Below are 17790 nucleotides of genomic sequence, written 5' to 3'. Positions count from 1 at the left end.
TGTCTACGTGTTAAAAAACTACACTGACAACAAGTTGTCTAATTACAGTGAAACTAAGAACGGAAGTCTGTCACTACAGATAACTGATTTAACTGAAGTGTATCACCCCTAAATTTTATTAAATTTTATTTGTTTTCTCATTCACCATCTAACTGAAAATCCATGTTGGCTTAACTGTAGGTCTGACAAATCACTTTCTTAATATGCTTGTGTAACTGTGAAATTTGTTAGTAAGTAACATTGTGGTTAACAAGAGACAAACCTGTTTTAGACAAAGACAAAAAGAAAAAGATAAATTCAGATTCATAAGGTCAGAGAACAGCCTGTTCACTGAACTGCCTCTGCTCTTCCTGTATAACACTGCACACAGCGTCTCTTCATGGGTGACTTGTGCTTGAGGCCTGTGACACCACCAGCAGCAGCTAATGTGGCCTTTAGCCTCATGTTAAACTCACTTCTTTTTTTTCTTTCTTGTTGTTTTCAGCCCCAATCAACCCTGACTCAAGTGACATCACTCGAGTCAGTTTTTATCAGACTTTGTGCCGCCGTCACAAAATAAAACTTTTCACATGTGCAGTAGTGCTCCCCAACACATGGACTTAAGACTTTTAACTTCTGTGTTTGTTCTTCTGTGTACACTGATTGGATACACACACACACACACACACACACACAAAAGGAGAGTGAGCAACTCCCAGTTAGCCATCTTGGTGCTGAATGAGTAAATTTTAGAAAATGCTGAAGTGTAAATGGGCAGTGCACAACACATCACAGCTACAGCTTTAACCATAACCAGCCACATGTTTCTTCTTCTCTTTGAGTTTGCCCTTGTATCTTGGGACTTGGAATTTGAAGCTATCAAGATTGAAGATAGGCTTGCATCCTGCTGGAAAAATGTTGTACTTGTACTTGTTGGTGAAAACATTAAACTGTCACAGTAACCAATGTTAACCATTAGCTGGGGTGAAGATGCTTGGTCTTGGTCAGGCTGAACAGGTAACTCCAGACAATGTTTAACATTTTGTCCCATGTAGTCCTGCTCAAAGTTCATTCACAGACACAGGGGAATTGACACAGGGAACATTGATAAGTTATTATAGAAAGTTAACAGATCAGTTCTGTACTGTTTGATGGACAATGCAACAAATTAACTTTATGTTTATTTTCATTTCTTTTTTCTATGGTCTTGCAGCAATTACACATGAAAAATTTAAAACAAACAAACAAAAAAGAAAAACCCAAAACAAAACAGTTGCAATTTGGTGCGTGGTGATGGAGAGTGGGGGCCACAATAAGAAGATTTTAATGTGTTAGATGAGTTAGTACTTCTGTTAAATTTTGTGCTCTGGAAGTTTGGGGTTAAGGGAGAGAAGCAACAGCCATAATAGCAAAAATGTCTGTCGTGGAGGGTTTAGAAGTGAATGGACCAGCTCAGTCAGGGTACAGTTACACATTGACTTGCATATCAGTTTTTGAATGATTCCCTCAGTCACCAGATTCTTCTCAGCCAGAGGGAGAAGTCACAGAGTCTGAGGTAAGGAGCTATTTTACTAATTATTTGTGTGTTGCTGCTTGTGTGCTCAGTTTTAAACTTTGTCATGCACAATCTGATTTCAATCCCACGGTTCTGCAGATGCATTTTATCACACTATGCTTAGTCTCATTACATGAACAGTCCTGCAGAACAGCCTGCTGATTCATTATCCTGTATGCTGACTTTTCACAGTGCTGTGTCCTGATTTTATGATTTCACAATTTATAACATTTTGTGCAAATTGTAAAGAATTTTGAACAAGAGCTCATAGAGAGTACATAATGGGTGCATGACTCTTATTTCAACAGTCTAAGACCGCTTAACTTGTATAGATAGTAAACTCATTAACACATGTCTCAGCATAGTATGATCAGTTCCAAAGGACTTAGAACGGTGCAGGTATCTTGAACAAACTGGCTCAGTTTGTTCAAGATACTCAGCCCAATCCACTACCGAACAGATGACATAGCCGTACCTGGCTAACCTCGTGAAACACAGGCGCTTTAAATGGCTCTTCACATGGTCAAAAACTTGTACCATTACAACAACAACAACAAAAAAAAAAGGTGATGGTGATGAAGACGTTAAGACACATTTTTGAACCTTGAAGCACACTGACAGAACAGGAATGGAGTTTGTTGCGGTAGTCTTTTTTTATAGCATCAAATAACTAATTAAAACCAAACTTAGCACCAAACTTAGCTGATCTCCCCCCAGCCCCAAAAAAATGAAGACTTGAAAATACATCAGTGTGATAAGAATTGACTAAAATGACAGAAACTGAAAATCTGTACTTAGTTTTTAGTTTGACCCATCTGCTCACATGGAGGTGGGGGAGTTTATGAGTTGTACTGCAGCCAGCCACCAGGGGCAAGATTGAGAAGATTTGGCTTCAGTTTTGATGAGCTCTCATATCTTCCATTTGTATATAGAGTTAACAGAATTGTTCAGTTCTCAGTTAGAGGTAAGTGGAAACAGGCGAGAGAGTGGAAGGAGTAGACCAGGTTACTGCAGACCACATGACGGTAGTGAGAGAAATGTGTAGATAGTTTTAAAATTTGAATTAACCAATTTATCAATTTTAAATCATTTGCAGACACACTGACACGATGTGAATGTTTTTCGTAGTTCTTCTGCAGCTTAAGCACTGTATGGACTGCAAATATTTGTCAGTGATTTCTGTGTCTCTTCCACAGTGATGGGATCATATCCAGACTTGGCATTCATCCTGCTGTTTTTTACAACACTGTCCTTAACTTGTGATAGTGGTAAAGTCCTTGTTTACCCTATAGATGGGAGCCACTGGCTTAACATGAAAATCCTGGTGGAGGCTCTTCATTCTCAGGGCCATCAAATAACGGTGATACGTTCCTCGACCAGCTGGTATGTTTCTGAATTTTCACCCCATTACACCTCCATCACCATCGCCCAGGAACAGACACAAAACATTGAGAGCCAAGCCTTCATGACCTCTTTCTTGAAGAAGTCAATAGAGATCCGTCGGAGAAAAGGCTCACCATGGGCCTTTCTGGACTTTTATAGGAACCTTTTCAACATGATCGGGGAAAACCAGCAAGTGGTGGCAAAAATGGTCACCAGTATCTTTGAGAATAAGACACTCATTAAGGAGCTGAAGGAAACTGAATTTGATCTTTGTCTGACTGACCCTGCATTTCCAGGCGGAGTGATATTGGCACACTATCTCCAGCTTCCCATGGTTTTCAATGTGCGCTGGCTTTTCACTGGAGAGGCCCACTTTGCCATTGCTCCTTCTCCTCTGTCCTACATCCCCCAACTGTTCTCCCATTACTCCGATAAGATGGACTTTTTCCAAAGATTCAGTAATGTAATCTATCATGGCATGTTGGTTTACATGTACCACTATGTCTCAAATCCGCCTTACCAGGCTGTGTGTGATCATTATTTTGGACCAGATGTCAACATCATGTCTCTTGCGCAGAAGGCTGATCTCTGGCTCATGCGGGTTGACTTTACGTTTGAGTTCCCCCGTCCCACGATGCCCAATGTCGTCTACATCGGAGGGTTCCAGGGGAAGCCCTCTAAACCTCTTCCATCAGATTTAGAGGAATTTATGCAGAGTTCTGGTGACCATGGGGTGGTTGTCATGACTCTGGGGACCCTGCTGGGAGACCTTGGCCCAGAGATATCAGAGATCATTGCCTCAGCATTTGCCAACCTCCCGCAGAAGGTCTTGTGGAGACACATTGGGAAAAGACCAACCACCCTGGGAAACAACACTAGGCTGGTTGACTGGCTGCCTCAAAATGATCTACTGGGTCACCCTAAAACAAAGGTTTTTGTCACGCATGGGGGTACCAACGGAATTTACGAGGCTATCAACCACGGTGTTCCAATTCTGGGCATTCCTCTCATCTTCGACCAGGATGATAATTTGGTGCGCCTGAAGGCCCGGGGGGTGGCTGAGACTGTTGAAGTAACAACCTTGGATGTTGAGTCTCTAACAAGCACTCTGAAGAATATTCTCAACCCAGAGAAGCCTTATAAACAGAATATGCACAAACTGTCAGAGCTTCATCGTGACAAACCATTGAAACCCATAGACAGTGCCATTTTCTGGGTGGAGTACGTCATGAGACACAAGGGTGCAGCACATCTGCGTACTGAGTCCTATAAGTTGCCATGGTATGCCTATCACTGTCTCGATGCGATGGCAGTCTTTGTGGCATTAGCTTTCCTAATCATTGCATTAATTTGGGTTTCCTGTAGACGTTTCATCAAATATTTGATAAGGATGAAGAAGTCTGCAACCAAGTCCAAGAATGAATAGATGACCTAATGAGGACACAAGCTGGAGGGTGGTGATGACAGTGAGATAAAACACACCAATAATTTACAGAATGACTGTACAGTACTGAAGTCCTGCAAATGATTGGCGATCAGTCCAGGGTGAACCCCGCCTCTCACCCGTAGTCAGCTGGGATAGGCTCCAGTTCCCCCACGACCCTGACGGATAAGCGGTATAGAAAATGGATGGATGGATGTACAGTACTGACACGAATATATAAGTGGAATGTGTCAGAAATTCAAAATCTGTAATAACTTTAAATCATCAAGTTAGTGGCACTAATCTGTTTCTTGAATTGTCTTTTTGCAAACTAAACAACCAGTTTCCAGGGGAATGATGTTGTTATCCTTGCAAATTATTTCTAACTATTTCCACTTAAAGTATGATTTGCTGTTATCACTTCTGTATCAATAAAAAATTGGAAAACTATCATCTGCAGCTGGTTTGAGTTAAACATAACTGTGATCAGAACAATAGTTTCAAGAATTAGCTTTACTGGCAGTATATATATTTTTACATACACACACTGAATTTATCTTTTGCATTTATCCCATCCTTAGTTGAACACACATGCAACACCTGGCAAATTACATGCAGTGAAACACACAGGAGCAGGCGGCTGCATCGAGCGCCCAGGGAGCAAATTGGGGGTTAAGTGCCTTGCTCAAGGTCACATCAGCCAGCTAATTTGGGGGGGGGGCATTTGTCGCATTAATTACTCCACCACATTTAAATTTTTCCTGCCCATCTGGTGGGGGAATTGAACCGGTGACCCTCCGATCACAGGCTGCTTCTCCAACCTCTAGGCCACGGTTGCCCCTAGGGCTAGGGGACTTCTAACCAAGCTGGTGAGTCTGAGTCTAATGTCTTGCTATGGTAATGCAGCATTATAAGTTAGTTCACCGCGGTATACCATTTACCATCACCAGTAAAATATACAGTGTGAACATACAGAAAGAATAATAATTCTTTCTGTATGTTCACACTGTATATTTTACTGGTGATACTTCCTTCCTGACATAACAGACAGTGCTGACTAATCTGTTATTCAGTCAGATGACATAACATACTGACTGAATAACAGATTAGTCGGTACCGTTATTCAGTCAGATAACACAATAGCATATCTTCCTACGTTTGTACTTGTGTCAACTGAAAACATACATTTTATATTGTGATATTCACATGTTTCTTAACTGGAAATAACACACAATATAGCCAACAGCAATATGTAATTATTGCAGTGGTGTCTTTTCTCACTAGATTAAGTTTTCTGATGATCTCCCCCCTGCCAGCTGCCACCTTACTTTGGTTTTTGCAGTAAAGTGAGACGGCTTAGAAAAGAATACTCCTCATTACATTATGGGCAAAAGTATTCGGACCTTCGACACCAAAAGGGACTTTAATGACATCACATTCTAAAGACATGGACATCTTCGCAGCTATTGTGGTATAATTTCTATGTAAGTTGAGCTAAAGCTTGAGCTAAAGTTATAGTAATTATAGTTATGTAGTTATAGTATGCAATGCAATATGATAGCATGAAGTAGTCATGTTATGTTTTCATTTAGATTGAAAGAAAAGCAAGATACAGCTGTATTAAAAAGGTACAACTGGTTAAGGGCCTGTAAGCTATGGAAGGTAAAACTGTGTAATTGTGAAACTGTTTTACGGTAGTTAAACACTGTCTATGGTAGCCATACACTGTCAATGTAATCTCATTATAATGACTGTGAGCCTGAAAGAGAACATTTATTATAATCCTGCATAAAACAATTATTTTTAAAAAAATAAAAAATAAAAAAAAGAATGGTGTCTAGTGCCAGCCGAAACTTAGGCCGAAACTGGAAGGCAGCCCAGAGAAGAGAATTAATGGTGTAAACTGTGCTTAAGAAGCAAATAAAAAATAAATAAATAAAGACTAACAGGTGCAAGATAAGGCCAGTGTAAAGTCCCCAGAAAACCTAGGGCAAGCTGACCTAATGGTGTAAAAAGTCACCAACCAATCCAGGACGAAAAGAGAAACCTAATGGTGTAAGAAAAGATGGTAAAGGGATGGACAATAGGCGTGGAAAGGTCCAGACCCTAAGGTATATAATGTGAAGCCACCAGTCATTTTGTGAGAGACCCTTCATGTGTACCTAGTGTGCTTTGTGAACGGTTTTCCCTTTTTTGCCGGCATTAAAGTCTTTGCTGCTCAGAATCCTGTCTCCTGTTGATGATTCTACTGGACTTCGAGGGAAGATTTTCCTGAACAATTTGACACAGCTAAAACTTAGAATTTATTGTAGTGTGGCTTTGAGTCTCTGCTCTGAGTCCACACAACACTATAACAAGATTTTCGAGCGTTTCTAAATTTTTGCACCTTCATGCATGACTTTACAGTTCCTGGAAACAAATCTGATTAAGACTCTGTACAGAAAAATACTGAACATGAAATCACAGTCACAGGTTAAAAAAACACACACATGCACATTGGTATTTTAAGTCACTCCTGTGAAGTACAACGGGGATGTGTGTAGTTAACTTTTGTGTTTATGCTGAGGCAAAAAGTGTAAGCACTGCCATGCTTATCAATGGTAGGTGTAAAAAGGAGGTATTAAAAGCATTAAAAGGAAACCAGGAAAAAACTTTAGCTACTGCATAGCAGTGAGTCAGAGCCAAGTATTTTAAGAGGAGGAAGACAAATGAGAAAATCAGGAAGGTCCACCAGACCAAAATTATTTTTGAACCTTGAAGCATACTGCCAGAATAGGAATTACAACGTTTTTCAGTCCTGGTCCTGGGAACCTCCTGTCCTGCATGTTTTAGAAGTTTCTGTCTCTGCTCCAACACACCTGATTCAAATGAACTGGTCATTAACAGGCTTCTGCAGACCTTAATGACAAGTTGATCATTTGAATCAGGTGTGAAGCAGAAAACCATATGCTGTAGTTATTTATAAAAACATACTTTGACGGGGTGATGAGCTTTTCTCTTGGCAAAGTCTAATCAACGTCAGTTGTGAGGTTTCACCCCAGCCTTTGCATCAAATGACTAACTAAAACCAAACCAAATTAACCAAATTGTATCTCTTTGATGTGCACATGTTGCAGATGTATTGTGTTACTTCCTGTTTTTCACACATTCATATAATACATTAACACAACCATTTCTAATGAGCCTCCCCAACACAGTGCCACAATGGTCCGACATTTTCAGAATCTCAACTTTTTTTAAGCATGTTAATGACAACATGACAACCACCATTATGCGACACAATTGTTCGGTTTCATTCTCATTCTCAGACAATTCACATGGAGAGATTTTGAGTACTGGTGGTTGACAGCTGTACAAAAGCTTGACGAGCTCGCTGGAGTAGTCGTCTGAGCTGAGCAGGAATATCTTCATTTCCATGAAGGTAAACCAGAGGGTTGAGAGCACTGTTCAGAGACACGAGACTGCGACTTATCCGATGAGCAATGTAGACTCCGTTAGACCATTCACGACACATCTTCTGTTTGGACAGAACTCTTGACCACAGGTTGAGGTTCTTGAGCACATGATAGGGGGTGTAGCAAACTGAGAAGAGAAGAATCAAGATGAACAACAACTTCAAACTTCTCTGTTTCAGTACCTTGTCGATGGTATTTGTGCGGCAGAGAACGACAATCATGTGTCCGTAGCAGCCCAGTATGATGAGGAGTGGGATACAAAATCCAGTGAGTGTCCATCCAAAGTTGTACCTCAGGTAATCCTCGACATGGTCATTATTGGTGGTATCGTGGCATTTTTTAGTGCCGTTTCCATTTGTCTTGGTGAAGAACATATCTGGAAGACTTTGAACACTCACCAGCAGCCAAACCATGGCTGAAATAGTCACAGAGTGGGTCACAGTTATTCTTCCCATCGCTCTCATTGGGTGGACAATGGCCAGGTACCTGTACACACTTATACAAGTCAGGAACCCAATGCTGCCATATAAGTTCAGGTTGAAGCAGAATCTTGTCATCTTGCAAAATGCTTCTCCAAAGATCCATTTGCTCTCCATGAAGTAGTAAACCACCAGAAATGGCAGCGTGAGCAGGTACAAAATATCAGCAAGCCCGAGGTTGAGAACAAACACGTTGACATTACCCAGTTTCTTCCAGTTGTGGTGCAGAGACTTCAGTCCCCATCCATTAGCTGCCAGACCGATGATGAATACTAAGATGTAAACAGGAGGCAGGAATCTGCCTGAGAAGTCAATGCTGACTTGAGGACAAGATGTGTTATTCATTTTCCTCTGGACAGCAGTTAGTAAAGTTCCTTCTCTCTGTGAATGTGCTGGTCTTCTGCACAGTTACAGCAGTTGTATCATGGCACGCAAGATTCAGAGGGGACTTCCTACTTCAGGCGTCTTCCTTCACATACCACATTTAGGTTTCTGCACAAACCACTACCCAGGAAATGACATTATCTGGTAGGTTTATCAGATATAGTCAAATGAAGGTGTAAAATCGAAAGTGAAACCTATTTTAGTTTTTACCTTTTTTGGGAGGGTATAGAGGCACAACATTGATATTATCATCATGGGTTATTGTTTTTTTATAGTTTCACCATTTCCCTACTCGTATGCGAGTGTGTGTGTGTAGAACTCAATGAAAAAGACAGTAGTAAAATATTTTTCTGTTGTGGCGGTGAACTATTCAATATTACAGGAACTATTTATTTAATCTTCTTCTAAATCCTCTTGAATTTGTCTGCCAGTTGTATGCCACAGTACTTACAGTGATGACATTGATGACTTTATTGGTGGTTGTCAAATCATTTAGCAAATCTTTATTGATCAGTAATAAGTTCTTCATAATTATAGGGATACAGGGCTACAAAGACAACCAAAATATTCTTCTTAGCAACAATTTTTTAAAATAATGACATGTTGAAATAACAACACAAACTTCTGGGGTGCTTTTCTCTCACATTACTTCATAAACTTGTGAAATACTGGATAAATTACTGGATAAATATATATGTCTAGACACAGACACACATATATATAGATATTTATTTATGCTTTTATGTTTTTATTGATCCCAATACTTTTTTATAGAGCCACCAACATCACGGCTAAACTTTAGTTTGTCCAAGATTTGGTTTGTATTCCTGAATTCATTTGACAGCTTTCACTGTCTTTTCACTGTGATTTCAACCAGCTCTGAGTGGTTAGGACTGTTGCACAGGAACGAGTATACAAGGACAAGAGACACGTCTTAAAGCCCATTTTAAACGGTTTGCTTTGTTCTTGAAATGCAACTCACACCCGGTCTTCGCTTCAGAATGCACCCTTCTGGTCCCACGATGCTGGTGACAGAACTCCTGCTGCCTTCAGCCTCAGCGGTAAATTATTTTGTCCACCAGATGTCAGCATGACTAACAAGGTCATCTGCTCTGAATAAAAAAGCCTTTGGATGCACAATGGGTGTATGCAGAAGTGCAGACTTCCAAAGAAGACATCATCATAACAACAACATCATTTTCTTAATTAATTGGACTTCATTTTTCATATGAAATGACATCTGTGTATTTTTATGTTCTTCAAAGTTTTGACAGCTCATCAGTAAGAGGAAAACGTACTGTACAATCATTATGGATGAATGATGAACTAAAACATCAGATAAAAGTATGTAAAAAGCCACAGTATGTACAAAATGACTATATAAATATGTAAATACTATTACAAGAAAAATATCATTAGAACGAAAAAATACTGCAACATTTTTTTCATAATACATAGTAGAAATCTGTCCAGAATTATTTACAACAAAACATAAAACAAAAAAGCAAGTGCAATGTCGTTAGAACACAAAACACACAAACAAAACTGTACAAGTTTAAAGCTGCATTGCTCACATCAGAAAACAGCATCTGTCAGCACAAAGGCTGGTGTCAGTTTCTACAAAATAAACAGAATTTCTAAGTCTGTAATTTAAAGAGATAGCAGTTAGCAGTGTAAATATGTCTGAAAACTTTATGACCAAATTAACATCATGGCCAACTGTCCTCAATTCATGCTTATACTAGGTTTGAAAAAACAGTTTGAATTTCAGTCTCTTGGTTCAGATATGGTTATGCAGGATTACTCAGATTTGAAGTTACTTCCAATCTCAACATAAATTTTCAGCGGAGTTCAGACCTGCTTGTTCCAACTGAGGAACAATGCAAGAATCAGATCCCAAACAGGCGGAAACAGTAAACCCTGGTTGTATCGTGTGGGGCTGCTGTGGCTCAGGAGGTGGAGCGCGTCATCCACCAGTCGGATGGTTGGTGGTTCGATCATCATCATGTTGTGTTGAAGTGTCTTGGGCAAAATACTGAACCCCAGAATGCTCCCGATGGCTGTCTCATTGAGTGAGTGAGTGTAGAAAAGCACAATATATATATCAGTTTTGTTCGAGAGCCTCAACCTCAGTTTTTCACAAACTTGACTGAAAATGGACCAGACGTGCAGCTTTTAACGAAAACTACATCACCCGCACCAACTTTAGCTCCTCCCTATTGTCACTTTGAGGACTGATCTTTAAATTTCGACATACAAGGCATTAAATGTACAGGCACCTCTGAACAGGTAAATCAGTGCACAGTTTTCTAAACACCAACTTTTTTATGAGCTTTACACCTGCTGCTACAAACTGTAAATTAGGTTTCCTTGTTTCTTCTAGATTTACCAAATAGTGTTGACTCTTTCGTAAGATCAAAACCACGAGGAAAACATCAGAATGAAAATTCTGATTGTAATCATCCCTGTTCAATCACAGATTTTTCCTAGAATTATTATTTTCCCTTTCAGAGTGCATTGATCAGAGGATCCCTCTGTGAATCCACATGGCGATGCACAAGGCTTCTGTCCGGCCTCTGAATCACTCAGCGAAGTCTTCTGGCTCTGAAGGAATCAGTTCCCATGCAGGCCAATCAGGGCCTGAAGCCCCACAGAGCAGGGTTCCTGTAAGGTGCATAGGGGCAGTTGTTGTGACAAACACACGAGTGGATCATCATCACAGCTCGCTGTATCAGCCTGCCGCTGGGGCAGCTGAAGGTCACCTCTGCAGTGGTGGTCTGAAAAGGCGTACAGCAGCGGGAGTCTGTGCACTGCCCACAGTACCGGAGCTTGAAGGCCCGAGTGCTGTAGCAGCCCTGGTGCACGAGCCGAATGGGGCCTGGTGATGTGTAGCTGGCCTTGCACCGTCCCTGCTGTCCCCACTGGGAAAACAACACACACAGCATTCAGTTGAAAACTGAATTTATTTGTATTGTGTTTATTCACTTTGTTGTAGAGACCAGAAAGGTTTGAGAGATAATCATCTATGAACTCAACACATAAAACTAAAAACATTTTTTGTGATTTCAGGTGAACTGAACATATAAAGTCTTCAGAGAAACATGGTGGTATAGATGAAGACACAGCTCACCATGGGTTTCCTTGGGACAGGCTGAACTGCGTTGCAAGGCCGCACTTTACAAAGTCGGGTTTCCATTTGCAGCTTGCAGGCTGGATTCTGGTTGGAAACGCGTGTGGAGACCCCAGCCCCGCAGCTCTGGGAACAGGCACTCCACTGGGTGCTCTGCTCTGTGCAGGTGGAGGCAGGTGGGGCTAGTTTGTTCAGAGGTTGATCCCTCGGGGGGGCTAGCCACAACCTGGTGGGTCTCATGGCTAAAGAAACCAATAAAACAATGACCAGGGTAAGAAACAATTTCAAATCACATTCACAGTTCATGCTGCAGCGTTCAGGTTTCAGTCAGTCAGACCAACAATTTGGACTATTGTGAATATAAAAATACAAAACAAAACTTTGTTCCTCCCAAAAATAATGTGCATATGTCACAATAATCAGCTGATCCTCAGGAATGACATGGCAGCTTTTGTATTCAAGAACAAAATGTTCTGCTCTTATCACATTGTCTGACTCTGACAGTGTTTAGAATTCCAGATGTTTTTAGACTGGCTTCATTTCCGTAACACCCACTCTCACTTACACACATACTTTCCTCATAATGGAGTAATATTCTCTACATGGCTTCATCTGTTTAATTGCTATGCAGCTGTTGTTAGGAAACTTGGAAACTTGGTGATTCGGTAAAAAAATATGACTTGACTTTTCCAGGGAAACTTTGGTTATATTTGGACTTTGTGAGTTTCCCTTTGGCCAGACACACCCCCCTTTAATGCAGAAATCCTCCAGTAAAAACTTCCAGACATGACCAGTGGCAAAGCTCACATAAACAAGGGAGGGATCACTGTGCCATATGGACTCATCATCAGTGTGCAACATTTATAGCTGTTATGTGGAGATGCATCTGACACGAGCACCCTGACACTGGAAAAAGGATGAGTTTGACATTATGTGATGTTTTGCAGTTTGATGAGAAGAGCTACAGCACTCCTCTGTTATGAACTGTTCAATGAATATGCAGCTACTGCGAGGACGTGAGAGATCTGGACCTCAGTACAGCACAAAGCCCAGCTAACAGCAGTGAAGGTAACAGCTTACCTGTGATGGCATCCTGAATGATTGTGTTCTCCAGGTTTTCACACACCCACTCCTTGCAGCATTTCCCCGGTAGCCGGATGTGCTGCGGGTGGGGGCAGTCTGGAGTGGGAAGACGGACAGTGAGAGGGCAAGCTGGCACACAGGTCACCCCTCCACCTCTGCAGTGGCAGAATGAGTCACAGGAGGGCTGAAACGACTGGCCCTCTTTGTAAGTGATGCCGTTGACTTCACAGCCCAGATTCACCTGACCTGTGAGGAACACACAGTACAGACGTGGTCAGCCACACCTCCACCTCGGACTGATGTGAGACACTTAATCAGGAAGTGAAAGGATTAGGTAAGGGGTGAATGCAAGGGCAGCAGAGGAAAAAAAAAGGAGGGAGAGCGGTAAGTGCACAGGAGCTGCTGTCCCTGCCAGTGGTTATGCAGTTTTATGGGAAACCAGGCCTCTCTGCTGAAAAACTGAGCAGTCTGTTATTCAATCCACAAGTGTTGTCTCTGCAATCTATCATGCTCAACAAGCAGTCACTAGAGGAAATGTGTCAACAGCACTCCTGGAAATAGAAGATGAAACACTTTGGAGTTCTGGCAGGGCAGGCCGTCCCACTCGGCTGAGCAGGACTTTAAACGTCTGTTTGTCCCACTCATGCGGACTGACTGAGGCTGCACGTCCTCCACTCTGTCTGACCCACACAGACATGGGCCTGGTTGTTTGCCCGTTAGAAGAGGCACTCACTGACACACTCCCCGGGGTCTCCGGGGAAGCTGGCGCTGTAGTCACACTGCAGTCCTCTCCGGTCGTCGCAGGGAAACATCTCGGTGCAGGGCTCGCCTTCCTGCCGGGCGCACACCTGGCAACACCGGCAGCCATCCAGCACCAGTGGGACTCCTGAGGGGCAGAGAGGGGCTGGACCAGGACAACGACAGGGCCTGTTGCACAGCTGGCACAACACCTGCGGGGGACAACACAACAGACAGGAGCTGCTTAGAGGATGAAACAGCAAAGGCTGTCATTGTTAATTATCCTCCTGACTATATTCTCACATACACACTAACAAAGTATTATTGGTATTCTCAGAAACTGCATATCCAAACCGCTGTTTTCAATTATCTGATGGAGCCAAAACACAAGGGAGATCTGGAGAAGCCAGAGCAGAAGACTCCCCTCACTGCTTTATGACACTGCATAAAGTCACAGTCCACTGCTTCTTTGTCACCTGCTGCCCAGCCAGACAAAACTACTGTGTTGGAATTTATCCCTGCAAGAATGTTACACATTATTTCTTTTACTGTTAGTCAATTTTAAACCAGAGAGCAAGATGACAACACTGATAGGGAAAAATGTGACACACAGAGTTGAAATGATTAGACATTTGACTGCAGAAAATTATTCTTTAATAATGTTTTTCACCCCTTTGAGTCATTTCTCAAACAAAAACACCCAAAGTTCTTTAGTTGCAGCCTCTTGAAAGGTTTTTGGACTTTTAGTTGGACCGAACAGGTTAATCAATTAAATTCTGTACCTTCTGACATCTGATAGAACAAACATCTAATCAATTAATCAAGAAAATAATCAACAGATCTTTAAAAAAATATAGTTTAAAGTTAAACTTGTTAGTTACAGCCCGACTCATCTGATCCTTTTTGCACACCAATCTGTCGGTGAGCTTATTTCTATCCAGACAGGGTGGTTATAATCACTTGTTTCTTCTTTGTCTCCTGAGACTGTGTGATAAAACACACCACAGAATCATCCCAATCGAAACAAACTACCGAAAGAAAGCAGCGATGGGCCTCACCTGTGGAGCCACACACAGCAGCACAGCCAAAGCCGTCACACAGTCGCACAGCAGTCGGTCCATGAGGGCTGGTGTGGCTGACGGAGCTCAGTCTGTCTCGCTAATCTGTGTGACGGTGTGCTGCGACCAGTGCAGCTGGTTCTGACTGCTCATTTTTGCTCCTGCTGACATTTATAAAGTCCGGACTCTGATGTCACTGGCTGCCTACCATGTAAACAGCCAGCGGACCAGCATCAGAAATGTTTCACATTCCTTCTCCCTGCTGCTCCCCACTTCCAGACACACACACACACACACACCTCCACCCCCAAGTCTTTCCCCTCTTTTTTGCTCCCCTCCCTTTCTTTCCAGTCTTGTGGCGTTTTAAGTTTACACAGCTTAAAGGGAGCTGAAGGGAGAAAATACATTAGTGTGGTTGTCTACAAGTCAAACAACCTCCAGGGCTTTTGTGGGCACGATTCCGATCTGAGTCGTTTTATCTCGCTGACGTGTTTACAGGCTGCTGCTTCTCTTTACTTCAGTTATGGCAGTTCATCCTTTGAAAGGATAAAGAACAGATTTCCCACAATTTTTTCCTCCTGAAGCTAAAATACTCCTGAAACCATAATGTGTAACTTCAGCCAGACATGAAAGAGATTCAAGTCTTCTCTTCCCTCCAGTTTCCATGATGTAAGGGCAGCATGTCTGAGGCTGACGTGAACCTGAATCATCCTGATCTCTTCGATTGTGACAGAAGCAGTTGGCCCCTGAAGAGAATTCTCCTTGTTAATCTCTTGAAAGTCACAGACCAGTCACATGTGTAGACGTGACGCGATGCGGACACATGTAATGCTACTCGGCCATTCAAAATGTGTGTCTTCCCATGAGAACTGTGACTCAAGTGAGACACATACACAAGGTAGAGACAGACAAGACAAGAGACAAAAAACAAGACAGAGAAAAATGAGTACATGCTGCATGCACGTACTTTGACATGTCCATCCTTCTCGCCAACAGTCCAGCTCGTCCCCCAATACTTAAAAATCAGCAAATCACCAACTGGGGGACATGAAGTTGTGTACCAAATGCCCGTCAATCAGTCCATGCAATAACTTATGGGACATTTCACTCAAAACCACAAATGTCAACCTCGTGGTGGTGCAAGAAGTGAAGTCAGAGGATCACGTGATGACATTCAGACATCATCTGGGAACCATGACTGGCTGAACCAGCTTTTTCTCCTGGTGTTCATACTGGATTAAAATGATGAACGTCTGTGCTTACATTTCAAGGGTTCCCACTAACACTGGCATCCCTATAGAGAAGCTAGTGTGACCAAAGCATATAAAATCTGAAATACTCATTTCTATAGTGCAGTTATGTACATGCACATGTTACATGGATGCCATCACAGCTACAACAGGCCTGAACCCAAAGTCTTCAGCAGAAAGACTGCGGTCACTCAAACATAAAGTAAGCCATTCACGGTTAAAGGATTCAGTCGAAAGTAACCCTAAATTCCTGAATTTGAACATCAGACATTTCTTTCTCAGCAGGGTGGGCAGTGCAGACATCCAGTGATGAGTTATAAATAGAAGGAGACAGACAGAAAGAATGTGCGTCCGGGCAGGTGGTCTCCAGGTGGCCAGGCGGCGTAGATGCACTGCAAGGTCTCAAATTCAGCTTTCTCTGAAAACGATGCTTTCCTGTCCTCCCCTGCACGTGTTTTCCAAGCTCTCCAAGAATGACAGAGGCTGGAAGGATTGCACTGTAATGGGTCATAGCTCCACTACTTTGGAAGAAGATCTCAAACTGTTGTATATAAGGAATACAGCCGGCCGAGATCTTACTTGGACTATTTAAAATTCTGAATGGAAAACCTTTGAATGGTCCAAAACATACCCGGTGGGACACATTGTATGAATAGACCGTGAGTCTTCTTTATGCTCCATCGATGAAAAACTGCTGTGTGAGAAGTATTTAGAAGACATAACATCAACATCTGCAGTCGGTATCAGTCACAGTGAAATCATACGGTATCTGCCAATTCAAACCAGAAGAGGCAGTGAAGGCTCAGCACATTTTTCCAGAGCACACAGATGTTGGAGGGCTCCCAGACAGTAAAGGATCACTCTGAAGAAACCTCCAAATCCTGTACAATGACCCTCATTCAGTTTGGGTGAATATTGTTTTGGCAAGTGATGGTATGTAGGAAAAGCCCAGTGGACTCGTTGTTGATTCACAAATGCAAAAACTGCGCGGCAAAGTAATGAAAATATTATTTGTCCTGCAAATGCTAGAAAAGAATTCAGTGATCTGAGGGCAGAAAGAAAAGAAAAATTGCTCTATCAAATCTATCGCTGTGGAGCAAAATGTCTAACATACGTTCTGAGAAGTTGTGAAACAACCCAAAAATATCTCTGAGTGCCGACAACACAAAATACAACACTGAGTCAGACTGTTGTCGTGATACTCAGAGGGGAAGCTGCTGTGTGGTAACTCAGCCACATTTACACTTTCAACCCTGCAGTTCTGTTCTGTCGATATTTAACAACTAAAATCACAGCAATCAATTGTGTAACACATTTGAAAACTGGTTCAACGATTACATGCTCTGTGTGTTTCTAATTTGATTCAGGATTTAGCTTTTGGACATTTTTAACAAACAAAAAGGATCCTACACATTTTTAGTTTTGTACTTTTTATTCTCCTATCAACCAACCAACCAACACGTGTGACCTTAGCAAACCCAGACAATATTCAGATTTGCCAGCTTGTGGATTTGGGTGGTGCCAACTTGCTGAGACTGATTTGAGTGTGACTCAGAATAAACAGCCATAAAAATACCCAAATCTCTTCTCAGGACAACATTTGACACATGCGTAACATTCAGAGCAGCACCTAGTGTTCTTGGTAATTGGTGTCTGAGGTTTTGGCACCGCGTGTCTCTGAAAGTTTTCCAGTCATTGGCTGGTTGGCTCTGCTGGATCTGCAGGTTCTCTTTCAGTGAAGAGGTCAGATTAACCGTGACTGCTGGAACAGTCAGAAATAGTGAGAGGTCCGGCACTGCAGCCTCGAGTCAGGAAGGATGTGTGAGTGGTAGTCGGCTCATGATGTTGATGTACTGAGCTGCACTGACTCATT

The 17790-nt window shown here is 42.1% G+C and overlaps 3 protein-coding genes across 3 annotated transcripts; 1 reads left to right on the top strand and 2 right to left on the bottom strand.

Annotated features, from left to right (window-relative positions):
- Window positions 1–1121: 1121 nt before the first annotated feature.
- Window positions 1122–4701, top strand: LOC124063405 (UDP-glucuronosyltransferase 2C1-like). Its single transcript, XM_046397043.1, has 2 exons — window positions 1122–1534; window positions 2731–4701. Exon 2 carries the CDS (start codon window positions 2733–2735, stop codon window positions 4341–4343), a length of 1611 nt encoding a protein of 536 aa, XP_046252999.1. The 5' UTR covers window positions 1122–1534; window positions 2731–2732; the 3' UTR covers window positions 4344–4701.
- Window positions 4702–5075: 374 nt separating this feature from the next.
- LOC124063407 (P2Y purinoceptor 1-like) lies at window positions 5076–8759 on the bottom strand. Its single transcript, XM_046397046.1, has one exon. It carries the CDS (start codon window positions 8617–8619, stop codon window positions 7654–7656), a length of 966 nt encoding a protein of 321 aa, XP_046253002.1. The 5' UTR covers window positions 8620–8759; the 3' UTR covers window positions 5076–7653.
- A 626-nt stretch (window positions 8760–9385) lies between these two features.
- On the bottom strand, window positions 9386–14903 carry ccn5 (cellular communication network factor 5). The gene is made up of 5 exons (XM_046397908.1): window positions 14668–14903; window positions 13605–13821; window positions 12869–13117; window positions 11789–12030; window positions 9386–11579 (listed from the first exon to the last, which is right to left on the bottom strand). Exons 1-5 carry the CDS (start codon window positions 14728–14730, stop codon window positions 11292–11294), a joined length of 1059 nt encoding a protein of 352 aa, XP_046253864.1. The 5' UTR covers window positions 14731–14903; the 3' UTR covers window positions 9386–11291.
- Window positions 14904–17790: the final 2887 nt, after the last annotated feature.

Source organism: Scatophagus argus, chromosome 8 (assembly GCF_020382885.2).
Source record: "Scatophagus argus isolate fScaArg1 chromosome 8, fScaArg1.pri, whole genome shotgun sequence".
NCBI lineage: Eukaryota > Metazoa > Chordata > Actinopteri > Scatophagidae > Scatophagus > Scatophagus argus.
The sequence above is the reverse complement of the archived record's forward strand: the minus strand, read 5'-3'. Positions and strand labels throughout refer to the sequence as shown.